At 22.8% G+C, this 21,019-nt stretch overlaps 5 protein-coding genes across 5 annotated transcripts; 3 read left to right on the top strand and 2 right to left on the bottom strand.

Annotated features, from left to right (window-relative positions):
• Positions 1-2,415: 2,415 nt before the first annotated feature.
• Positions 2,416-3,813, top strand: LOC122859226 (endocuticle structural glycoprotein SgAbd-3-like). Its single transcript, XM_044162653.1, has 6 exons — positions 2,416-2,522; positions 2,650-2,790; positions 2,879-3,022; positions 3,107-3,201; positions 3,282-3,329; positions 3,653-3,813. Exons 1-6 carry the CDS (start codon positions 2,506-2,508, stop codon positions 3,655-3,657), a joined length of 450 nt encoding a protein of 149 aa, XP_044018588.1. The 5' UTR covers positions 2,416-2,505; the 3' UTR covers positions 3,658-3,813.
• A 969-nt stretch (positions 3,814-4,782) lies between these two features.
• On the bottom strand, positions 4,783-6,722 carry LOC122859227 (endocuticle structural glycoprotein SgAbd-8-like). The gene is made up of 3 exons (XM_044162654.1): positions 6,613-6,722; positions 5,883-6,142; positions 4,783-5,801 (listed from the first exon to the last, which is right to left on the bottom strand). The coding sequence occupies exons 1-3, from the start codon at positions 6,625-6,627 to the stop codon at positions 5,678-5,680; spliced, it is 399 nt and encodes a 132-aa protein (XP_044018589.1). The 5' UTR covers positions 6,628-6,722; the 3' UTR covers positions 4,783-5,677.
• Positions 6,723-7,564: 842 nt separating this feature from the next.
• On the bottom strand, positions 7,565-8,435 carry LOC122859228 (endocuticle structural glycoprotein SgAbd-2-like). The gene is made up of 3 exons (XM_044162655.1): positions 8,350-8,435; positions 7,808-8,096; positions 7,565-7,742 (listed from the first exon to the last, which is right to left on the bottom strand). The coding sequence occupies exons 1-3, from the start codon at positions 8,350-8,352 to the stop codon at positions 7,654-7,656; spliced, it is 381 nt and encodes a 126-aa protein (XP_044018590.1). The 5' UTR covers positions 8,353-8,435; the 3' UTR covers positions 7,565-7,653.
• Positions 8,436-11,051: 2,616 nt separating this feature from the next.
• On the top strand, positions 11,052-13,939 carry LOC122859744. The gene is made up of 6 exons (XM_044163427.1): positions 11,052-11,193; positions 11,553-11,841; positions 11,951-12,054; positions 13,235-13,279; positions 13,348-13,656; positions 13,733-13,939. The coding sequence occupies exons 1-6, from the start codon at positions 11,182-11,184 to the stop codon at positions 13,886-13,888; spliced, it is 915 nt and encodes a 304-aa protein (XP_044019362.1). The 5' UTR covers positions 11,052-11,181; the 3' UTR covers positions 13,889-13,939.
• Positions 13,940-15,086: 1,147 nt separating this feature from the next.
• LOC122859230 (sodium- and chloride-dependent GABA transporter ine) lies at positions 15,087-20,737 on the top strand. Its single transcript, XM_044162656.1, has 11 exons — positions 15,087-16,685; positions 16,989-17,179; positions 17,837-17,971; positions 18,074-18,293; positions 18,370-18,637; positions 18,706-18,934; positions 18,998-19,110; positions 19,203-19,343; positions 19,418-19,618; positions 19,692-19,868; positions 19,958-20,737. The coding sequence occupies exons 1-11, from the start codon at positions 15,838-15,840 to the stop codon at positions 20,138-20,140; spliced, it is 2,706 nt and encodes a 901-aa protein (XP_044018591.1). The 5' UTR covers positions 15,087-15,837; the 3' UTR covers positions 20,141-20,737.
• The last annotated feature ends 282 nt before the right edge of the window (positions 20,738-21,019 follow it).

Below are 21,019 nucleotides of genomic sequence, written 5' to 3' on the forward strand. Positions count from 1 at the left end.
TTTATTGTATTAAAAATATAATGAATAAAAAAGAGGGAGAGGAGAAGAAGAAGATGAGGGTTTTATTTGATGTTAATATTAGCGTGTAAATATGCAAGTTGAAAGCATGACACTGAGTGTTTTTTTTATTCTAGTGTTGAGAATCAAGAAAACCAAGGCCATGGACAGGGGAAAATCTACAGTGAATGGTCATAATATAAGAGAGAGAGAGAGTGAGGGGATGAGAGGAGAATAAAGATGTGTTATATCCATATACAACTTGTCTCAATCTAAAATGCCTTTGGGCCTCATCATCATCATCATCATCATCATCACTGGACCCCGAGGCATCACACTCAAAACATTCACTAGAAAAAAAGAGGAAAAAAAAAAACCTTTTAAAAATTTATTTGTCATCAAATTTTTTTTTTAAAATGAAATAAAAAATGAAAGTAAATAAAATTAGAACTTGATAAATTATTCAACAAGATCTAAAATTAACTTTCTAATAGACCCAATTTCACTGAATATTATGAAATTAAAAAATTATAAATATGAATAATAAATTAATGACGAAATTTTAATATTTAATATTATTTGATTTTTTTAAAATTTAAATATCATCAAACACTTTGATATTTATTTGTAAAAAAAAAACAAAAATATAAAAATAAATTTCATTAAGAAATTAATATTTATTATTTTTTAAATATTATAACACGATAATTATTGTCAATAAAAAATATAAATTAATGTTAAATTATAAAATTTATATTAATGTTTATTTTTTTTCAATTAAAATAAGCTTTTAATAATTATTTTAAAATTATTTTAAAGACCTTCAATTGTAATTCAATAATTTAAATAATTTAAAATTAATATTTTTTAAATAAATTTATCGTGAAAAAAAGAGAAAAAAAAATTGTTTAAATTTAAAATAAAATGTAAGTAGTGTTAAAAAATTTAAAAAAAAATAATAAAGTATAATTTGAAGTATTTGTAATACACGAATTTTAAGAAATGTTTATTCGTGCGACAAAAAAAAGGACAACGACGATGATGAGTTATTAATGATTATGCAAGTGTGTCTCATCGTAAAATGTTGCTCGAATGAACGTTGATTATTATGACACGCGACTACGATGATGTTGGACATCTCTATATATACATCCACATGCATATTCAACGTTTGACATTACTCTTTCATATTTAATAAATTATTATTTAAAAAAAAAAAAAATTTATAAATATTACATACAAGTACATAAGTCAAAATGTAAAAGATGTTTATACAGGTATACCAATCACATCATCCATCTAAATTTTCTATAATTTAAATTTATTATTATTAAATAATATGAAAACTTGAAAGTTGTACTTGTCATCTGGAATGTCAATTATCTAATTACCAATTACTCCATTAGAAATTTTTTTTAAACTTTAAACGTTTTTTTAATTTTTTAAACTTTTTAAAATTTTATATATTATATTTTTACAATTGAAATTGATTTCAATATTTATTTAATATATGTCGTCATCAAGAAGTACTTGTAAATATTTTTTTTTTTTTTTTTTATATGTGATTGTTATTTACAAATGAGGAATTGATACTTTTTTTATAGTGATGATAAAATAAAAAATTACGTAGGAAGTTAAAGAAGAATAATAATTATAAAAAAAAATGATAAATTGAAGGAACTTGATTAGAAATAAACATAATTATTTATTCATAGAAAAAAATATATTTATTTATTGATGTTGATGATGATGATGTAGATGGATCACGTAATACACGACCTAGACATTGTCATTTAGAAAAACTTATACGATACGTATTTTGTCTATTATAATATTTTTAAAAAATTATTATTTAATTAATTATTGCAAATAATAAATTGATAAATTTATTTTTTATAAAATTTATATTTGTTTGTTTGTAATTGGGTCCTTTAAAAAGGTCATACTGAGACCTTTTTTAAAAGTCATGTTTGCAAAACATTGTGATCTAGATTATTCAAAAAAAAAATAAATAAAAACAATTGTTTTTTAAAATACAGCATCAATAAAATTGTAAATTTAATTTTAAATATAATGATTTATTTTAAATAAATATAATTATACATTTACTTGACCACCTGGTGTTGAAAATTACAAAATACTTGCACCATAATATATTAATGAAATTAATTATTTAAAAAAATATTAATAAAATATAATTTTAGTTATAAAGTGAGAAAAAAAATAAAATTAAGAAAATATATAAATGATTAAGAATTGAGACAAGGATGAGATGAGAGATGAAGAAGAAAAATTTAAAAAAAAAAAAAAATATATTTGTAATATGCACGTTGATGCATTGGAGGAGAATAGCAGGGATGACCCCTTTCACTGCATCAACATTTGCTGACACACCAACAATTGCAAGTATATAAAGACTTGCATTTGACCAGAGATTCACAAGTACCAATCTTCTCAATTCTTCAAAACAAATTATCTATTATTTTTTTTTTTTAAATTTATAAAGTTATGTTTATCACAAAGGTGAGTGAGATGTATTTTACAAAAAATATAAATACAACAAAAAAATTAACAAAAAAAAAAGGACTACGTCAATTTTCTAGATATGTAAATATAAAGTTTAAAATATTATAACTTTTTTGGTTTCATTGATTCATTGGTGGTGCTTGCACTAAGTGCAGCATCAATTTCAGCAGCACCCCAAAGATCAGCATCACCAGGTGGTGCTGATAAAGATGCTGTGATAACATCACAACAACTTGAAGTTAATTTTGATGGAAATTATATTAACAAGTGAATAAAAAAAATTTTAAAATATTTATAATTATCATTTGAATAATTGATAATGAATAATTATATATATTTTTTTTTTAATTTTTAGTTTTGAAACGAGCAATGGAATAAGTCATCAAGAAACTGGTCAACCAAAACAAATTGATCAAGAGGTTGCTGTTGTTGCACAAGGTGCTGATTCTTTTATTGCACCTGATGGACAACAATACAGTTTGACATGGACTGCTGATGAGTTAGTGTTTTGTTTTTTTAAAATTAATTTTTTATCAAAGTGTTTTTTAGGTTTTTATTAATGATATTTATTTTTATTTTATAGAAATGGATATGTTGCCCAAGGAGCCCATCTTCCAACAAGCCCACCAATACCACCAGAAATTCTTAAAGCTCTTGAATACAATGCAGCCCATCCTGGTAATTTATTTATTTAATTTTTTAGTTTTATCAATATTTAATGGTTGATTAATTTTATTAATATTATTTTTTTATTTTAGAGCAAGATAATGATCAAGGACAACCACAAGCAAGACCTCCAGCACGAGGTAAATATTTTTTTTCATTTATGTTTTTTATCTATTTCTATTTCTGTGTGTTTTTGAATTTAAAAAAAAAATAATTTAAAGATTATTTTAACTAAGGAATAGATTAATTGTATACATTATTTTTTTATTTTTTATTTTTAAATTATGTATATAATATTTTGAAATTACAGATAAAAGTCAGTGAAAGTGAAAAAAAATAAAATAAATAAATACTCTTGTTTATGATTAATATGTTATTTATAATTTAAAAAAAAAAAAAAAAATTATCTATGATTATTTGTAATTTTATTTGACTTTTGAAATTTTTTTTATTATTTTTTCAGGCTAATTGACAAAGAGAAGAAGAAGAACCTTGCCAACACTCTCAACAACATGAGTTATTGATCCTGCAACTTTAATCTACCAAAATAAAAAAATTTTTAATAAATTAATCAATATTAAATCAATATAAATTTATATATATTAAAAAAAAAAAATAATTAATGAAAATAAAACAAGTGAGCAGTGAGCAGTGATTTATAAAAAAAATTAATTGTATTGTCTTTATTTTTTTAAGTAAATAAAATTTATCTAGTTATGAAAAATTAATAAAGAAAATTTTTAATTTCAATAAATAAAATTATTAAATTATCAATGATTAATTAAACATTATACCCTAGGACTAGAAGACTAGTAATGTTGCCGCGATAGACGATAATCACGATAGACGATACGATAATCCAAATTTTTATCGTGACGATATGGCGAGACGATACGAGAATTTCCTCACGATAATTACGATAATGCGATAATAGCGTCAAAAATTTGAAATGAGCTATCCTCGTAATTTTTTTTTTATTAAATTGTGTAGAACCCCAGCAAGTCTAGAAAAAAAAATGGGAATTTTTGAAACCGTCAAAAGAGGGTAGGGAGTGGATTTTAAGGGTTTTTAATTTTTTTGTCTATGGCAGAGTTGAGCTATCCTCGTTATTTTTTTTTTATTAAATTGTGTAGGACCTAGACAAACTTAGAAAAAAAAATGAGAATTTTTGAAACCGTCAAAAGAGGGTTTGAATTTAAAGGTTTTAATTCTTTTGTCAATGATTTTAAATGTTTTTAATCTTTTTGTCAATGGCAGAGTTGAGCTATCCTCGTAATTTTTTTTTTATTAAATTGTGTAGGACCCCAGCAAGTCTAGAAAAAAAAATGGGAATTTTTGAAACCGTCAAAAGAGGGTAGGGATATACGTTTACAGATAGGCTTTTTTTATTCTAATTTTTCTTCAAGGTCAATTATCAAAATCCATCACACAAATAAATTGACATTTTAATTTTCAAAAAACTGACAAATAATTGACATTAGTTTTCTCCGTCATTTCTCCAACTTTTCTCCGTTCTTTCTCCAACTTTTTTCCACCCTTTCTCCAAATTTTCTCCACCATTTGTCAGGACACAATTAAAAAATTCATCTTCAATTTTCTGCACATTGAATTTTTATTATTCAAGTAAAAATAGATAAAGTTTAATGCTCTAGAAAAACATACACAAGCAAATTTCAATAATTTATAACTGTAAAAATTAATTATCTTATTAAAAAAAAATACTTATCATTTTAATTGTATGTTTATGTTTTTTTTTTCAACTGATAAGACTGACGTCTCATTGATTTTAATCTTCTTCCTATTTAATAAATTACTGTCAACTCATTTTTATGTAAATTAATTAATTCCCAGATAGCATCAAAAAAAAATGTAAATAAATTTGTCTGAACAATAAAAAATAAAAAAACCAATTAAAAAATTATTTAAATAAAAAAAATAATATTACAAAAATTCATCAACAGATAGCAATTATTTGTCAAGATTAATACAACTCAAGCACAAAAAATCAGTTGTTATACTGATGATGATTCTTTCATTTAACCGCTTCAAAAAAATAAAATAAAAATGATAAAAACCTGTTTAAAGTTTTTTTCACAAATATTAGCTTCGTCTTTCAATTTGATTTTTATTATTATTATTTCCATTAACATTAATAATTTATCTTTCAACTTTTTCAAAAATGAAAATTAATATTTTACATAATCCTCATTGATATTTGACAAATTCCTCATGAGACATTTGTTTTTTTTAAAAAAAAAAAATAATAAATTAAACAATGAAACATTTAGAGTTAAAACTTGTATATTTTAATAATTTCAAAGTAGCAATTTTAAACATTAAATAAAACAATTAATTGAGTATTATCATAGACAATAAATAGACATGTAATGATCAATAAATTTTCCAAAACTTTGTTGAACAAGAAAAAAAAAAAAACCAATAATATTCGTTGAAAATTAATATTGAAGTAATGATAATTAAATCATCACTAAGCTTTAGCTGGTTTGTCTTCTTCAGAAGGATGTGCTTTAATCCATTCCAAAGCTTTTTGAATAAGTGGTGGAATTTCTGGGGCAACTGGTAAATGGCTTCCTTCAGCAACAAATCCATTTCTACAATTTAAATTTAAATTTAAAAAATAATTAAAAGTAATTTATTCAAAAGTTTAATGTCTATTGATATTTTATACTGACTCATTTGCTGTGTAAGTCAATGATATTGGTTTTCCATCATCACCAGTATACGAAGAGCTACCCTTAACTTGCATAGCTTCATTTTCTGAACCAGCATTTGCAAGAGAACCTTCTTCGTCAGCTTTTATTCCATTACCAGATTCAAATGTCCACTTGTATGAACCATCTGGATTTGGTCCATCTTGTGTTTGACTTACAATTGGTATTGGTTCCTCAGCTGCATGACACTGTTGCATTACACAACATGCCAAAACAAATAACTGAAAAAAAATTTTTTTTAAAATTTCATACTTAAAATTTAAAGTCAACAAGTTTTACTATAATAAAAAAAATTCCTAGAATAACATTTTTTTTTTACTCATCATTTCACATCACTTGAAAAAATAAAAAAAAAAACTAATTTATTATTTTTTATTAAATATTCCGTTTATCTGTGAGAAAGAAAAAGAAAAAAAAAAATTTTAAAAATTCACACCTAGACTTTATATAAACACGCGAAAAAAAAAAAAAAAACAATTTTAATTTCTTAAAATGAATAACACATGAGTTAAAATAAAATATAAATAATATTTTTAAAAAATTTAAATAAATCTATAAAATTAAACAAAAAAAAAAAAAAAAGTGTCCACCCACATATTAATAAAAAAATGTTAACAAAATAAATTAAATGAAAATAAAAAAACAACACAAATTAAATTTAAAAAAAAAAAAAAAAAAAAAAAAGACTCACCATAGATGCGTACATGTTGTAGCTAGTTAAAAATCAAATAGAAGAATGTTTATTGGATGTTGGTAGCCAGGTGAATATATACCCAATCGATGCATCACAAATACATTCAAACTATGCAATTTTTATATTAAAGTATTTAAACAACTAGCATGATGCACATATTTAAATACTATTAAATAATAAATGTATATACATATACACGTGTAAAAAAAAAAATTAAAAAAAATAATAAATAAATAAAGTATCTATGTACAATGACAAGGTACCATACATCATGATTACTCTGTCGTATTTTCATTCAATGGTGCTATATAATATTGCTGATGCTACCTGGTTATCTGGTTGAGTGTGAGTCCACCTTCACTATACATCGAAGATCATTGTGTCGTTTGCAATGGTGACAGTACTAACATAAATGTGTATAAAACGTTAAATGTCATCAGGTCCTCGCAATAATACATATTTAAATTTATTTATTTTTAATTTATATACACGATGATACGTGAATGGTTTAAGGACGGTTACTCAATTGTCATAATTTCAACTACTTTCACACAGATTTGATTTTAAATTATTATTTATTATCATGTCAATTATTATTTTAGATTTTAATAATTTTATTTTAATTTTAAATTGCAGTTTTTTTTTTTTTTTTTTTTATATGCCACGGTCATTGTATCAATCGGTCTGTGTTGTATTTATTTTTTCATTTTTTATTAGATGGATTTTAAACACAATCTTCCTGTTTTTTTTTTTTACTTTCTCTGTGTGTAGATGGTTTTTTAAAAATTATATATGAACTTGAAATAATAATTTTGTAAGTCAAAAATTAGAAAGGAAATATATTTATTATTTTTTAGAGAGCAAATTTAATTTGTTTTTTTTGTTTTTTTCTATTTTATATCTACTTATAATTATCATTAAAATTAGACATATTTTGGTGAATTTTTAATTAAAAAATAAATTGTACGATAAAGAATTAACATGATAATTTTAAATTTTTGTTTTTTTCATATTAAAATCCATTAATGATAAGATTATTTACAATTTTTCTTGTTGTGGATGAGCTGCAATGTATTCCAATGATCTGAGAATAGCTGCTGGTATTTCTGGTGCAACTGGTAAATGTACTATAACAAAAAAAAATAAATATAAATATTATTTAATAATTATTTTAAATAATTTTTTAACTTACCTCCTTCTGGACGGAATCCATTTTCATCAGCAATATATTTAACTTCAATTGGATTGCCATTTTCATCTTGATATGAATAACTTCCCTGTACAGCTAATGATTTTTCACCTGCTAATTGTCCTTGTTCTTGTGCTTTAATACCATTTGCTGTTTCATATTGGTATGAATATGAACCATCACCATTTGGTCCATCAAAAGTGTTTTTTAAAATTTCAATTGGCTGATCAACTGGTGCACAATTAGCAATAGCAATTGCACATCCAATAACCAATGTTATTCCAAAGAAATTCTTGAAAATTAAAATAAATTAAATTATTAATCATAAAATAAACATTTAAGTATTGTATTTTTTTAAAAAAAAACAAAAATAAATATTTTTAATATTATATAGAGTAAATAGAAATCATAAATAATCCAGTTTATAATTTCTCTTTATTTTTTTTAACTTTATATTTATATAAAAACACTAAGGCTTGCTTTGAAAATAAAAAGCTTATTTTTTTTTTTCATGTGTAAATAGATCACTCGGTTATTTCACTCACCATTTTTGATTTATATATATATTTTTTTTTTTATTAAAAAAATACTTTGGACAACTGTTTGATGTCTGATAACTTTTCGACTTTTTCTCCTGCTTATATATGCCAAGTGCCGAAAGTCATCTCTAAATTTTAGGAGGTGTAGAGTGTGGTCATTATTTGATCAATTCCAACTGGTTTGTTACAAAATTCATTATACAAAACTCATCAACATTCTCAATCCTATATTAATAAATTATAAACAAACTGGCAGTTTATTAAGATTAATAAAATTTAAATTAAGCATTATTGTAATGAAAAAATAGAGCAATTTTTAAATTATTTATTTAAAAAATTTAATAAAATTAAATAGAAAAAAGAAGAAACTTTCTAATTGTGATTTTTTTTTGTTGCTGAATCAAATTGCCTAAATAAAAATCTATAAAAAATGGAAAAAAATAAAATATTTACGTTAGTTAATATATTTCCAAGGACAAAAAACACATCTGATGAAATAAATAAACAAATAAATCGTAATAAAAAAATATAAACAAATATCTGTGAATTAAATATTTTTATTATCTTCATAATGAATAATTTTGTATTAAATATCAATACTTTTAAAATTATTATTACATGAATTTGGCATTAAACAAAAAAATACAATTTTAGTATCAATTAATAACACTTATCATAAGAAAAAAAAAATAAATATATTTATATATTTACGTATATTTGAATGAACAAATTTTTATTGAGTAATATCCATCGAATCATCAAAAATAAATAATAAGCATTGCGGAACAATATTTAGCCCACAGGCGAACATTGTAAATCAAAAAATGAAAAATATTTTAAAAAATATAAAATACAAAGAATTATATTAAAAAGGGATACCTCAAAGTCATCATTAAACTATTTATATATAAAATATAATATTTATATTATTATTTTTTTGTGTTAATATATATTTTTTATAATTGTATATTTTTTTTTATTTTTTGATATTACATTACTGATCATCATCTGGCGCTGTGAAAGTAAAAAAAAATTTGGGTTATGACCTCCAGTGTGTACCATCCTCACTTACATGCCACAAATAAAAATTAAAAAAAATAAAACAAATGACCAACAAATTAATATCTATTTAACAAGAAAATTTAATTATTTAATTATTAATTTTGAATTTTTTTTAAACATCCTATTGATCAATTGGAATAATGATAAATAAAAAATCCTTGTTTTTATAATTAAAATAAATTGATCATTTTTTTATTTATTTATTTTTCATTGAATTATCTTGGAAAATCGGCAATTTGATGATGTTAACCCTGAGTTTATATATATACAAGTTTCATCTTCTCATTACCAACAAGTTTGGTAGCCAACAAGACCAATGTAAAAATAAAAAAAAAATTTATAATTATGATGGAGCACCATTCGCCACATGATGATGAGTACTGGATACATTGAAATACCAACTATATATTACGTAATTTAACTTGATAAATAATCGTTACACTTTCTTTTAAAATTAAACGCATCTTCAAATTTTATATATATACAAGTAAATTATATATTTGAAAATATTATTCTTTTATCCTTGAAGCATGTCACGAAAAACGTGAGAATTATTATTAAAATTATCATCTTGAAAAAAAAATGATAACACTGTTAGATAATAATAAAAATTATAATTTTTTTTTTTTTTTGTTTTTATTTGAATTATTTTAATAATGAAATTTTGAAATTATTATAATTTAAATATAGAATGTCGAAAAAGTAATAGTTACTATATTTAAAAAAATAAAAAAAATAAAAAAAAACGACTTTCTTTCTCTAATTTTTTGAATACATAATCGAGGTTGATCAATAAGTGACATTTAATAACAAATGCACATAATTAATTATCATGAAAATGTAATAAAACAAATTACATATGAATAAATTTGTTTAATACATTAATTGAAATAGAAAAAAAAAAATTAAAAAAAAACAATTTTTCTAATTATTCAATTTTTCGATTTTTTGTTTCTCTTCCTTAAATAAAATCATTAGAAAAAAATATTAAAACTAATAAAATAATAATTGTAATTATTTACTTTATTTGTTTATTGTATTTTTGAATTTTTATAATTTTAATTAATATATTTTTTTGATTTTTTAAAAATTAAAAACAACTGATGATGCGTGATAAAAGAATTTCATTTTTTCAGTTGATTGGTGATTTTATACGAGTACACGTAATACAATGACCTTTGATGATGATGATTTTTTTTTTCTCAATTTTGTTTTTTAAACGTTTTTCATTTTTTAAAAGTATTTTTATTTTCTGTGAGAGAGTTTTATCAGAGAGATGAAACATGTAGTAGCCACTCGCCAATGATATGACATATGTGTTTGTATTGGATTGTTGTAATATTTAAGAAGAATATTCAACAACAAGGAACCAGTCTATAACACACATCTATATCGAATCATCAAAATACATATATATATATACATATGTATTATATTGATCTTGAGAAAAGAAAAAGGAAGGAATGAAACTTGAATGTCTTGCCGAATGACGACGATATGCGCCAACAGGAATTCGTTTTTTTTTTTATTTTTATTTTATATATATAATTTTTTTTTTTTTTTTCATATAAATTTTGAGTAGGGAGTACTTTAATTATAAGGTATATATATGTTACTAAAAGATTCGTCATCTTGTCTGAAGAGTATATAAAGTGGAAGGTAATTTTTGGTGGTCAGTGTTGAGTGAGATTAAGTGTGATCAACAACTATCCCATCTTATCGTGGAATAAAAACAATTTTTATTTTTTTAAATAATCAAAAAAAAAATATACAATCATGAATAAATTGGTAAGAATCAATTTTTACTTTCAATTACTTTTTTTTCGAAAATTTGACCAATTTCGAAAACAACTTTTTTTTTTTTTTTTTTCGATAAAGTAATTTCATATAATAAAAAATATTTTTAGATTTTTTTTTTTTTTCTAGTGTTTAATTGATGATTTAATTTTGATATCAATCTTTGTTTTATTTCTCTCAATATTACCCAAGAGATTTTTTTTTTTTTTTGAATTTTAATTTATATATTGCAAATTTTTAAATTAATCGTTTTTTTTTTTTTCTAAATAAAATGATAGTAATAATAAAAAATAATAAATAAAAGATGTTTTTTGGATAAAATATTAAATTAAATATTGAATTATTTACAGGTAATATTTTTGGCTTTGGTATCAGTGGTTTTGACAGCACCACTTGAAGAACCATCATCACCAATTCCAATATTGAAACAATCTGCTGATGGACCAAATGCTGATGGTTCATACTCATGGAGTTATGAAACAGCAAATGGAATACAAGCCCAAGAAAATGGTGTATTGAGAGGTAATGGTGAAGAATCTGGACCAGCAGTATCTGGATCATACAGCTTTGTTGGTGAAGATGGTCAAAATTACCTTGTTGAATATACTGCTGATGAAAATGGATATGTTGCCAGAGGAGGTACATATAAAATCAATTAACAATTGAAAAAAAAAATATCTAACAATTGTTTTTTCATTGTTATATAATTATTGATTAATTAATTAATTTTTTTTATTTTTTATTAAAGCTCATTTACCAGTTGCCCCTGCTATTCCAGAAGCAATATTGAAAGCTTTAGAATACAACGCTGCTCATCCAGAAGAAGACGACATCGATTCACCAAAAAAAAAAAATTAAATTAACAAAATTTTATCAATGATGTAGTATTAATAATTATTTCATCGTGTTAAAATATAAGGAAAAAATAAATAATTGCCGTTTGAATAAATAAACATTATGTAAATATCCCGAAATTATTTTTTTCTTAATTTATTGACTTTTTTTTTTTTTTTTTGGCATGTCTTTTACATAACGAGTTTTTTTATCTGAATCATCATTATGTGATTCAATAAACGTGGGAGATTTTTAAATATTTAAATGATATAATATTCAAAATTATTATTATTGAATTGATGATGAGTTTCTTTAAAAATTTTAGGAATTATTATTAATTCAAGAATATTATTATTTATTTATTTGTAATAATATCAAACTGGAATTTTTTTAAAATTTTTTTTCGAAGAATTGTGAGGTCATTATGTTGACTTTCTTCCTGCAATCATTAAATTTTTTTGTAATTTTATAGAGTCATTTGAAATTGATTTTTATGATTGTTTTAAGTTTACTTTTTTTTCTTGAAAGAGATGGAGTTTATAAATAATTTTTTTTCCGCGGTAATTATTAATTATAAAAAAAATAATAATCACAAAATCATGCAGTCATTACATGTCTCAAAATCATCTAATTTTTTGACTAAAAATAATTTAATATAATAGTAAACATCATCATCCCTTAAAAAATAAAAAAAATATTTTTTCCTATAATATCTATCAAATGTCTCGTAATTTTTATATTTAAAATTTTAAATTTTTTCATAAATAAAAAGAAAAGTTAAAACAGTAACTCTCGAAATTAATAAGTCATTTATATTCTTGTCTACAATATATCATAAAATTGTCAAAAAAAAAAAATTAAAATTAAAAAAAAAAAACGTGATATTATCTCAGTGTAATAAATAAACAAAAAAAAATATATAAAGGGGTTTTAATGTGATTGTATATACAGCATTTACTTGAGCCAAAATAACCAAGTATATTTTTTTTTTTTTAAATATTATGTAAAAGTCAATGAGCTAGTGTAGCCGTCGGTATAAAGGTCGGCTCAGCCTCAAGCTGTTGCAGAGTTGTTCGCGAACTCCACAACGACAACCATCACAAAATCAACAAAGTTATAATTATTATTATTTATTTATACAATAAACACTACATACTTTCTTGAATAAATAAATAAATAAATAGACTATCTGATAAAATTAAAGAGTGACTATTTAAAAATAATAAAAATCATGCGTTCCATTGTAAGTTTAATTATAATTTTAAAAAATTAAATAACAATTAATATTGATTAATGAATTTTATTCTATAGATATTATTAATTGGAGTATTTGGCATAACATACGGACAAGATTATTTTCGTAAACCTGAACAATTAATAAGTGAAACAAGAAATGTTGGCGATAAAATTGGTGTTTATTCATTGAGTTATGAAACTGAAGGTGGTATATTACAAAAAGAAATTGGCTCAAGAAAATATGCTGGTACACCAGATGAGACACAATTGATACAAGGTTCAGTACAATATAATGCACCAGATGGTACACCAATATCACTCAGTTGGACTGCTGATGAATTTGGATCACAAGTTTCTGGCTCACATTTACCAACACCACCACCGGTATATTATTAATTAATTAATTTACTCATTTTCATCACTGGAATAATATTTATAAATTTAAATTTTTCATCAACAGATACCACGTGAAATACAACGTGCATTGGAATGGCTCAAAAAACAACCATCAACTGAAGAACCAGAATATGATGAACAAGGAAATCCAATAATTAATAAAAAACAAACCCCAATCGTCAAGGATCCAAAACAAAGAAATTTTTCAAAAAAACAATAGACATAAATTATTATTATTATATTACTGTATTACCTGACTGTTTGATTCTTTTTTTTTTTTTTATAAATAAAAAGGTTTTTTTATTGATTTGTATACTTTTTGAGTATTATTTTTTTTTCTATAAATTTTTAGTTTTAAATATTTAAATTTTCATTGGTTATATTTTATTTAGAGCTTATATTTTCCTGGTATATTAAAAATTAATTTAAATTATATATTGTAGATTATATTTGATATTGGCAAATGATTAACAATTATTTCATCAAAAGGGTGTGTTAAATTAAGAGTCACGAAGTCTTGAATTTTTTATTTTCTAAATATACATGTATAAACAATTATGGGAAACTGTGTAAACTTATTGAATGATATAAAAAATAAAATAAATAGTATCTTTAAATAAACACAATTTTATTTCATCTTGATTTGTTTGAGATTTCATTTACTTTCAGATTTACTTTGTATGCACATTATAAAGAAAAAGGACCGTCACTTTTTTTATATTTTTTTTTTTTTTTTGCTATGTATAGTTCATTAAATACATTCGTGGGAAATAAATTGAAAGACATAGAAATAAAGCCTTGGCCCATGATCCTTATTTAACATTATCTTGTACTAAATATAAATTATAAAAAAAAAATATTTTTATATTTGTAAATTTATAAAAAATAATTATTTATTTCAAAAAAATTATTTTTTTTTTTTTTTCAATATTACGTACGACTTTAATTTATTATATATAAATTATTTTTTTTTTATAACTCATTTGACATATTACGTACATAATTATTATGAAATTTCTATCATTAAAAAAATAGAAAAAAATTAATAATAATTGTTTGCTAAGATTGAGTTTACATTATCCAGTAAAAAAATAATTTTGAAAATAAAAAATAAATAATGATACACCTTAAATGATATTAAAATTTTTTAAATACATAACAATAAACATATATATTTTTTTATTTAAAAATTATTGTTAAAGAGTTTCGAGACATCTACTGGAATTCATTCGAAACAATTTTAAATCTGACCGACTGTAAGTTAAGATAAAAAAAAAAAAATAATAAATTTAAAAAAATCAAATGGAATAAAAGTATAAAAAAAAAATACACTTGTATGTACAGATTATGCAGCTGTATAGTATGAACAAAAAAAAAAAAAAAAACGTCATTAAATAATGAGAAAGAAAAAGCAACACGTAGAAATAAAGCTGATTGCTTAAACTCGGTATGATTCGGATCAGTTCGGTCACAAGTTTCTCTTACATTGAATCAACAGCTGATATTGTTTTTCTATTTTAATTTTATCAAATAATATTATTATTCAATTTGCTAATTAATAAACAATAATATTAAAAACGTAAAATTTAAAAAAGTTATTTCTAACGTAAAAAAAATCGAAATAAAAATATTTCGATTGAACGAATGACTTACAATTTCGACAACGAAATAATCAACATCACGCGTTACGAGGAACCACCTGTTTGCACAATTTTAATTTAACATTTAAAAATGATTAAAATTAATAATTAAAAAATGTGATAAGATTGATTAAATCATCAGTGTATAAAATAAATATTACAACAGTGATTATTATTATTTAAATATAAAAACAAACAGTGCTGTGAATAAAAAGAAAAAAAAAATCATAAAAATACTAATTTTTAATTTAAAATTAATAAAACATTAATAATAAATAAATAATTATTATAATCATTTTTTTAAAAGTTGTCTAAGCAGCTTATGTAGCATGTATAAGTTCTATACACTTGTATAATTGACCTACATTCACTTGAAGCAGTAAGGTTTTTGTTAATCGACAACGATAAACAGGGAGTTTCATAATATTATTTAAAATAAAATCTTTCAAATGATTAAAATTATTTAATCTAAAATAATATATATTTTTATATAAACACAAAATTTTTAATTAATTTTACATCAACAATAATGGATTCTAAAAATATACATAAATTAAAAATTCAACAATTAAATAGTAATAATAATAGCTCACGTATAATAAAGCAAAAAAATATACGTAAAATGAGTACAATGCCTGAAGAGGAGGGCTCAGAAGATATAGAAACAGATAATAAACGTATGCGAGATTCAATAGACTCAGATGATGATGAAAGTCAAAGTGATGAAGAGCTAGATCAAGAGAAAAATAAATTACTCGATTCTAATAATAAAAAAATTATTCAAATATCATCAATTGATACAACAAAACAATCATCAACAACAAATAATAAAAAATCTCCAACAAATTTAAGTAATGAAAGTATTATAATAAATGATAAATTTAATTCAACAATACAAAATAAATGTCAAAATAATATTTCAATAAATGATACAAAAACCAATAGTAATATTGATACAACAATAAATAATAAAATTCAACGTGATAATTCAATAAATGGTTGTGGTAAAATAAATAAATCAGGTGAATTTTATAGTGCTAGACAACAATATAGATATCCAAGTATGAAATCATTAAAATTAAATATAACAAATGGTGATGATCATTTGATACATCAAAATAATTATCAACATCATCATCAACAATATTATCCTCATAGTAATTCTCATCAAAATCAACCAGCATCAAGTTGGTCATCAATAACATCACCAGATATTGGATTAACAAATAATTCAATAAGAACAACACCATATTATGACACAGTATCAATAAGATCACTTGCATCAATTGGAATGGGATCATCTGATGGAAGAAAATTAACAATTCGTCGAGTACCAACATCACCATCAGAATTACTCAATATTGTTCATCCACCCACGTGAGTTTTTTAAATACTATTTTATCATCCAACTGAAGTTTGTTAAATTTAAATGTTAATTTTTTTTATTTATCTAAATATTGTGTTGCAATAATTGTTGATGACAAATGTAAGAATAAGAAAAAAAAAATATCTTTAGATAAATGTGTAAATTTTTCATGTCAATAGTTAAAAAACATTTATGAACACAGCTTGTTGAGTTAAAGATGTAAAATATAATTTTATTATTCAGTTGTAATTTAACTTTAATAGATGATAGTTGTTCATTTAATTTAAAATGCATATTGATATGTCATTTGATAGACCAATTGAGGATGATTTATCAACATCTGATAGTTTTGATGATGGACATGGTGATGATGCAAATGATTATCGTTCATTAAAAAGACCACATTGGGCAAATAAAATGCAATTTGTTCTTGCATGTGTAGGATATTCTGTTGGTCTTGGTAATGTTTGGAGATTTCCATACTTGTGTTATAAAAGTGGTGGAGGTGAGTTGATTAAATAATTTTAAACACCCTTATTCATTCATCTCATTGACAGTAGATTAATTAAAAAATAAAAAACCAAAGGAAGCAAGTTTATTTTATTTTTTTTTAAATTGGCAAAATCACTTATTCAAACAATTTTAAAACGTAATACTTGATTGCTATTCACAGTGAAATCTCAAGGCTGAATATAATCAGTTTTTTTTTTTTTGCAACACCTATGTAATATTATCATGGACAAAAATTATAACAACGTTTTTATTAATGTGCTTTTATAAATTGACTTAAACAAGATTTAAATTAATTTGATATTTTTTTTTTTTAATTCAACAAAATAGATATTGAATATTTAATGAACAAGTAATTAAATCAAGTTCAAAACTTGTAGATTTTTTTAAATCTTAAACAAGGTCATGTATCAAGTTCCCAAGTAGTATTGACTAAGTGAATATTGCGCCACGTCCGCTTTTCTCTAGAGTGGTTACAATGAGTTACTTTGAAATTTATAGGTAACACACATATACATATGTTAAGTACAATGTCAACTATTTAATTTAATAGTTATACATCACTTGTTGCATGTTGTTTATGTCCTTGTATAATTTATTCTTCAACAAACAATAAAATTATATGTATATTTTTTTTATTTAAATTTTTCAGGTGTTTTTTTGGTACCTTATTTTATAATACTCATTGTATGTGGTATTCCACTTTTATATATGGAACTTGCACTTGGACAATTTACACGTAGAGGACCAATTGGTGCTCTTGGACAAATTTGTCCTCTTTTAAAAGGTAAAAAAAAAAAAACAAAGATCATTGTCAATTGTTTTTTTTTAGCTTTATTTTTATAGCATTATTAATGAAAATTAATTTAAAGTATAAATAATAAATTAGGTGCTGGATTATCATCAGTTGTAATATCATTTCTTATGTCAACTTATCACAATGTAATTATTGCATATGCAATATATTATTTTTTCGCTGCATTCAGAGCTGATCATCCATGGGCAGGTTGTAATAATTCATGGAATACTGAATCATGCTGGACTGGTTCATCAAGTGATAATAAAACAAGACCAGATACATCAAGAACACCATCTGAAGAATTTTTTGAGTAATACCTATTCAAAGAAAATTAATTTTTAGTATTTTTATATAATAAATATTTTAATTTTATTTTTTATTTTCAGTAATAAAGTGCTACAAATAAGTACAGGAATTGAAGTACCTGGTAATATTAGATGGGAAATATTTGCTTGTTTATTGAGTGCTTGGATAATTGTTTATTTTTCAACATGGAAATCAATAAAATCATCATCACAAGTTAGATATTTAACAGCAACATTACCATTAATATTAATAATTGTATTTTTAGCACGTTCATTAACACTTGAGGGTGCTGAAAAAGGTTTACAATTTTTTTTTAGACCAAGATGGCATTTACTTGCTGATCACAAGGTATTTATTTTATACAAAAATTCATTATATATTTGAAATAAATAATTTATATTTTTGATTAAATAAAGGTATGGGTTAATGCAGCTGCACAAATATTTAGTTCAGTTGGAATATCATTTGGTTCAATGATATGTTTTGCAAGTTATAATAAATTTCATAATAATATATTTATTGATACAATGGCTGTGTCATTTATAAATGCATTTAGTTGTTTACTTGTTGGTATATTTGCATTTGCAACAATTGGAAATATTGCTATGGAACAAAATATGTCTGTTGAAGCTGTATTATCTGATGGTAATTATATAATATAGATTATTATTTTTTAATTATTTATATTATATAAATTATATTTTCAAGGTCCTGGACTTGTTTTTGTTGTTTATCCACAAGCAATGGCTAAAATGCCAGCATCACAATTATGGGCTGTGTTATTTTTTTTTATGCTACTTTGTCTTTCACTCAATAGTCAAGTAAGTAATTTGAAAAAAAAAAAACAAAACAAAAACACTTTGTTCTCCAATAAAATAAAAACAAAATAAAATTAATTTTTATTTTTTTCTAGTTTGCAATTATTGAAGTTGTTGTAACTTCAATACAAGATGGTTTTCCAAATTGGGTCAAGACAAATTTATTATGTCATGAAATACTTGTATTTATAATATGTGTTGTTTCATTTGCATTTGGTTTACCAAATGTAACTCAGGTTAGTTAAAAAAAGAAAATATATATAATTTCGAATTTAAAAAACAAGCCAAATTATATTTTATTTTTCAACAGGGAGGAATATATTTTTTTCAATTAATTGATCATTATGCAGCATCAATATCAATAATGTTTTTAGCATTTTTTGAAGTTATTGCAATATCATGGTTTTATGGTGTTAAAAGATTAGGTAAAAATGTCAAAGAAATGACTGGACGTGCACCATCATTATATTTTCGTTATTGTTGGTTAATTGCTGCTCCACTATTAATAATGGTAAATAATAAAATAAATTAATTGTTTAATTAGCTAATATATATTTTAATGAATTAATAATTTTATATTTTAGTCAGTGTGGGTGTTTAGTTTAATTGATTATGAACCACCAACATATGGTAATGGTGCATATAAATATCCATGGTGGGCTGAGACTATTGGCTGGGGAATAGCATCATTATCATTAATGTGTATACCAGCATTTGCAATTTATGTTCTCATCAGATCAGATGGAACAACATTTATCGAGGTTAAAATTTAATTAAAAAAATAATTTAAAACACACAATACATTTTTTTTTTTTATAATTTATTTTAACTTTGTTTTTTTTTTTTACAGAAACTTCGTAATTCAATAAAACCACATTTTGAAGCATGTATTGCATGTGGTCAAGAATATTGTGCCGAACAACACAGTATACATAGTTTAGAAGATCATGAATTAAAAGAACCACTTCATGATATTAATAATTTTCCAATAAATACAATACCAATTAATTATAATCTTGATTTAAAAAAATAGAAACAAATATTTCTTATTACTAAATTAATATAGACACATTAATTTTATTTTTGTCTATAAAAATAAATTTATAAAAATAACAAAAAATAATAATTAAAATATTTCATAAATATTCATTAATAATTTGATAAAAAAATATTATAGATTATGTGCCAAACAAAATGATGAGATAAAAATAAAGTTGAAAAAAAAAGCAGCTAAAAATCAATGCATGAATTAAATTTTATATAATTTTATTTTTTTCACAAGGAAATTAAATAAATTTAAATTATTTTATATGTCATGTAGGTATCAATCTTTATAAAAAAAAAAAAAATTGAAAATTGAGTTAAATTCATGTTTTCTCTTTGTATAATAAAATATTTAATGTAACAGAAGGAGAGATAAAGAGGGAGTGAAAATAAACGATAAATTCGTTAACCCGGTTTGTTTTCCAATACATCTATTTTGCCTTTATCATATATATTTTTTTTTTATCATCTCTTGTTGCTTTGTCTACTGTTGCTTGCTGTTGTAGTTTTGCTTCTATAATTATTATAGAAGAAGTCGTAAATGAAGAGATGGAAACTTGTGTTGTTGTTGTTGTTGTTGTTGTTGTTGTTCTATAAAAAGAAAAAAAAGAGATGAAATTTTTTTGATGATATAGCAAATAGTAAGTAGATAAGGTTGTGGATACAGAGGGGTTGGTTGCGCCACCGAGAGAAAACCCTTGCTCATATAAAAATATATGTCATGGTAGCAACATAGAGAGACAGTTTGATAGAAACCTTCAGTTGTCGATTATACCTTCATCAATTCACCACTCTTTTAATAAACTTTTAATAAAAAAATATAAATCAAATTTAAAATTAATACAAATTATAAAATTTATAGAAAAAC

The sequence above is a fragment of the Aphidius gifuensis genome, linkage group LG6 (assembly GCF_014905175.1).
Source record: "Aphidius gifuensis isolate YNYX2018 linkage group LG6, ASM1490517v1, whole genome shotgun sequence".
NCBI classification, from domain to species: Eukaryota; Metazoa; Arthropoda; class Insecta; order Hymenoptera; family Braconidae; genus Aphidius; species Aphidius gifuensis.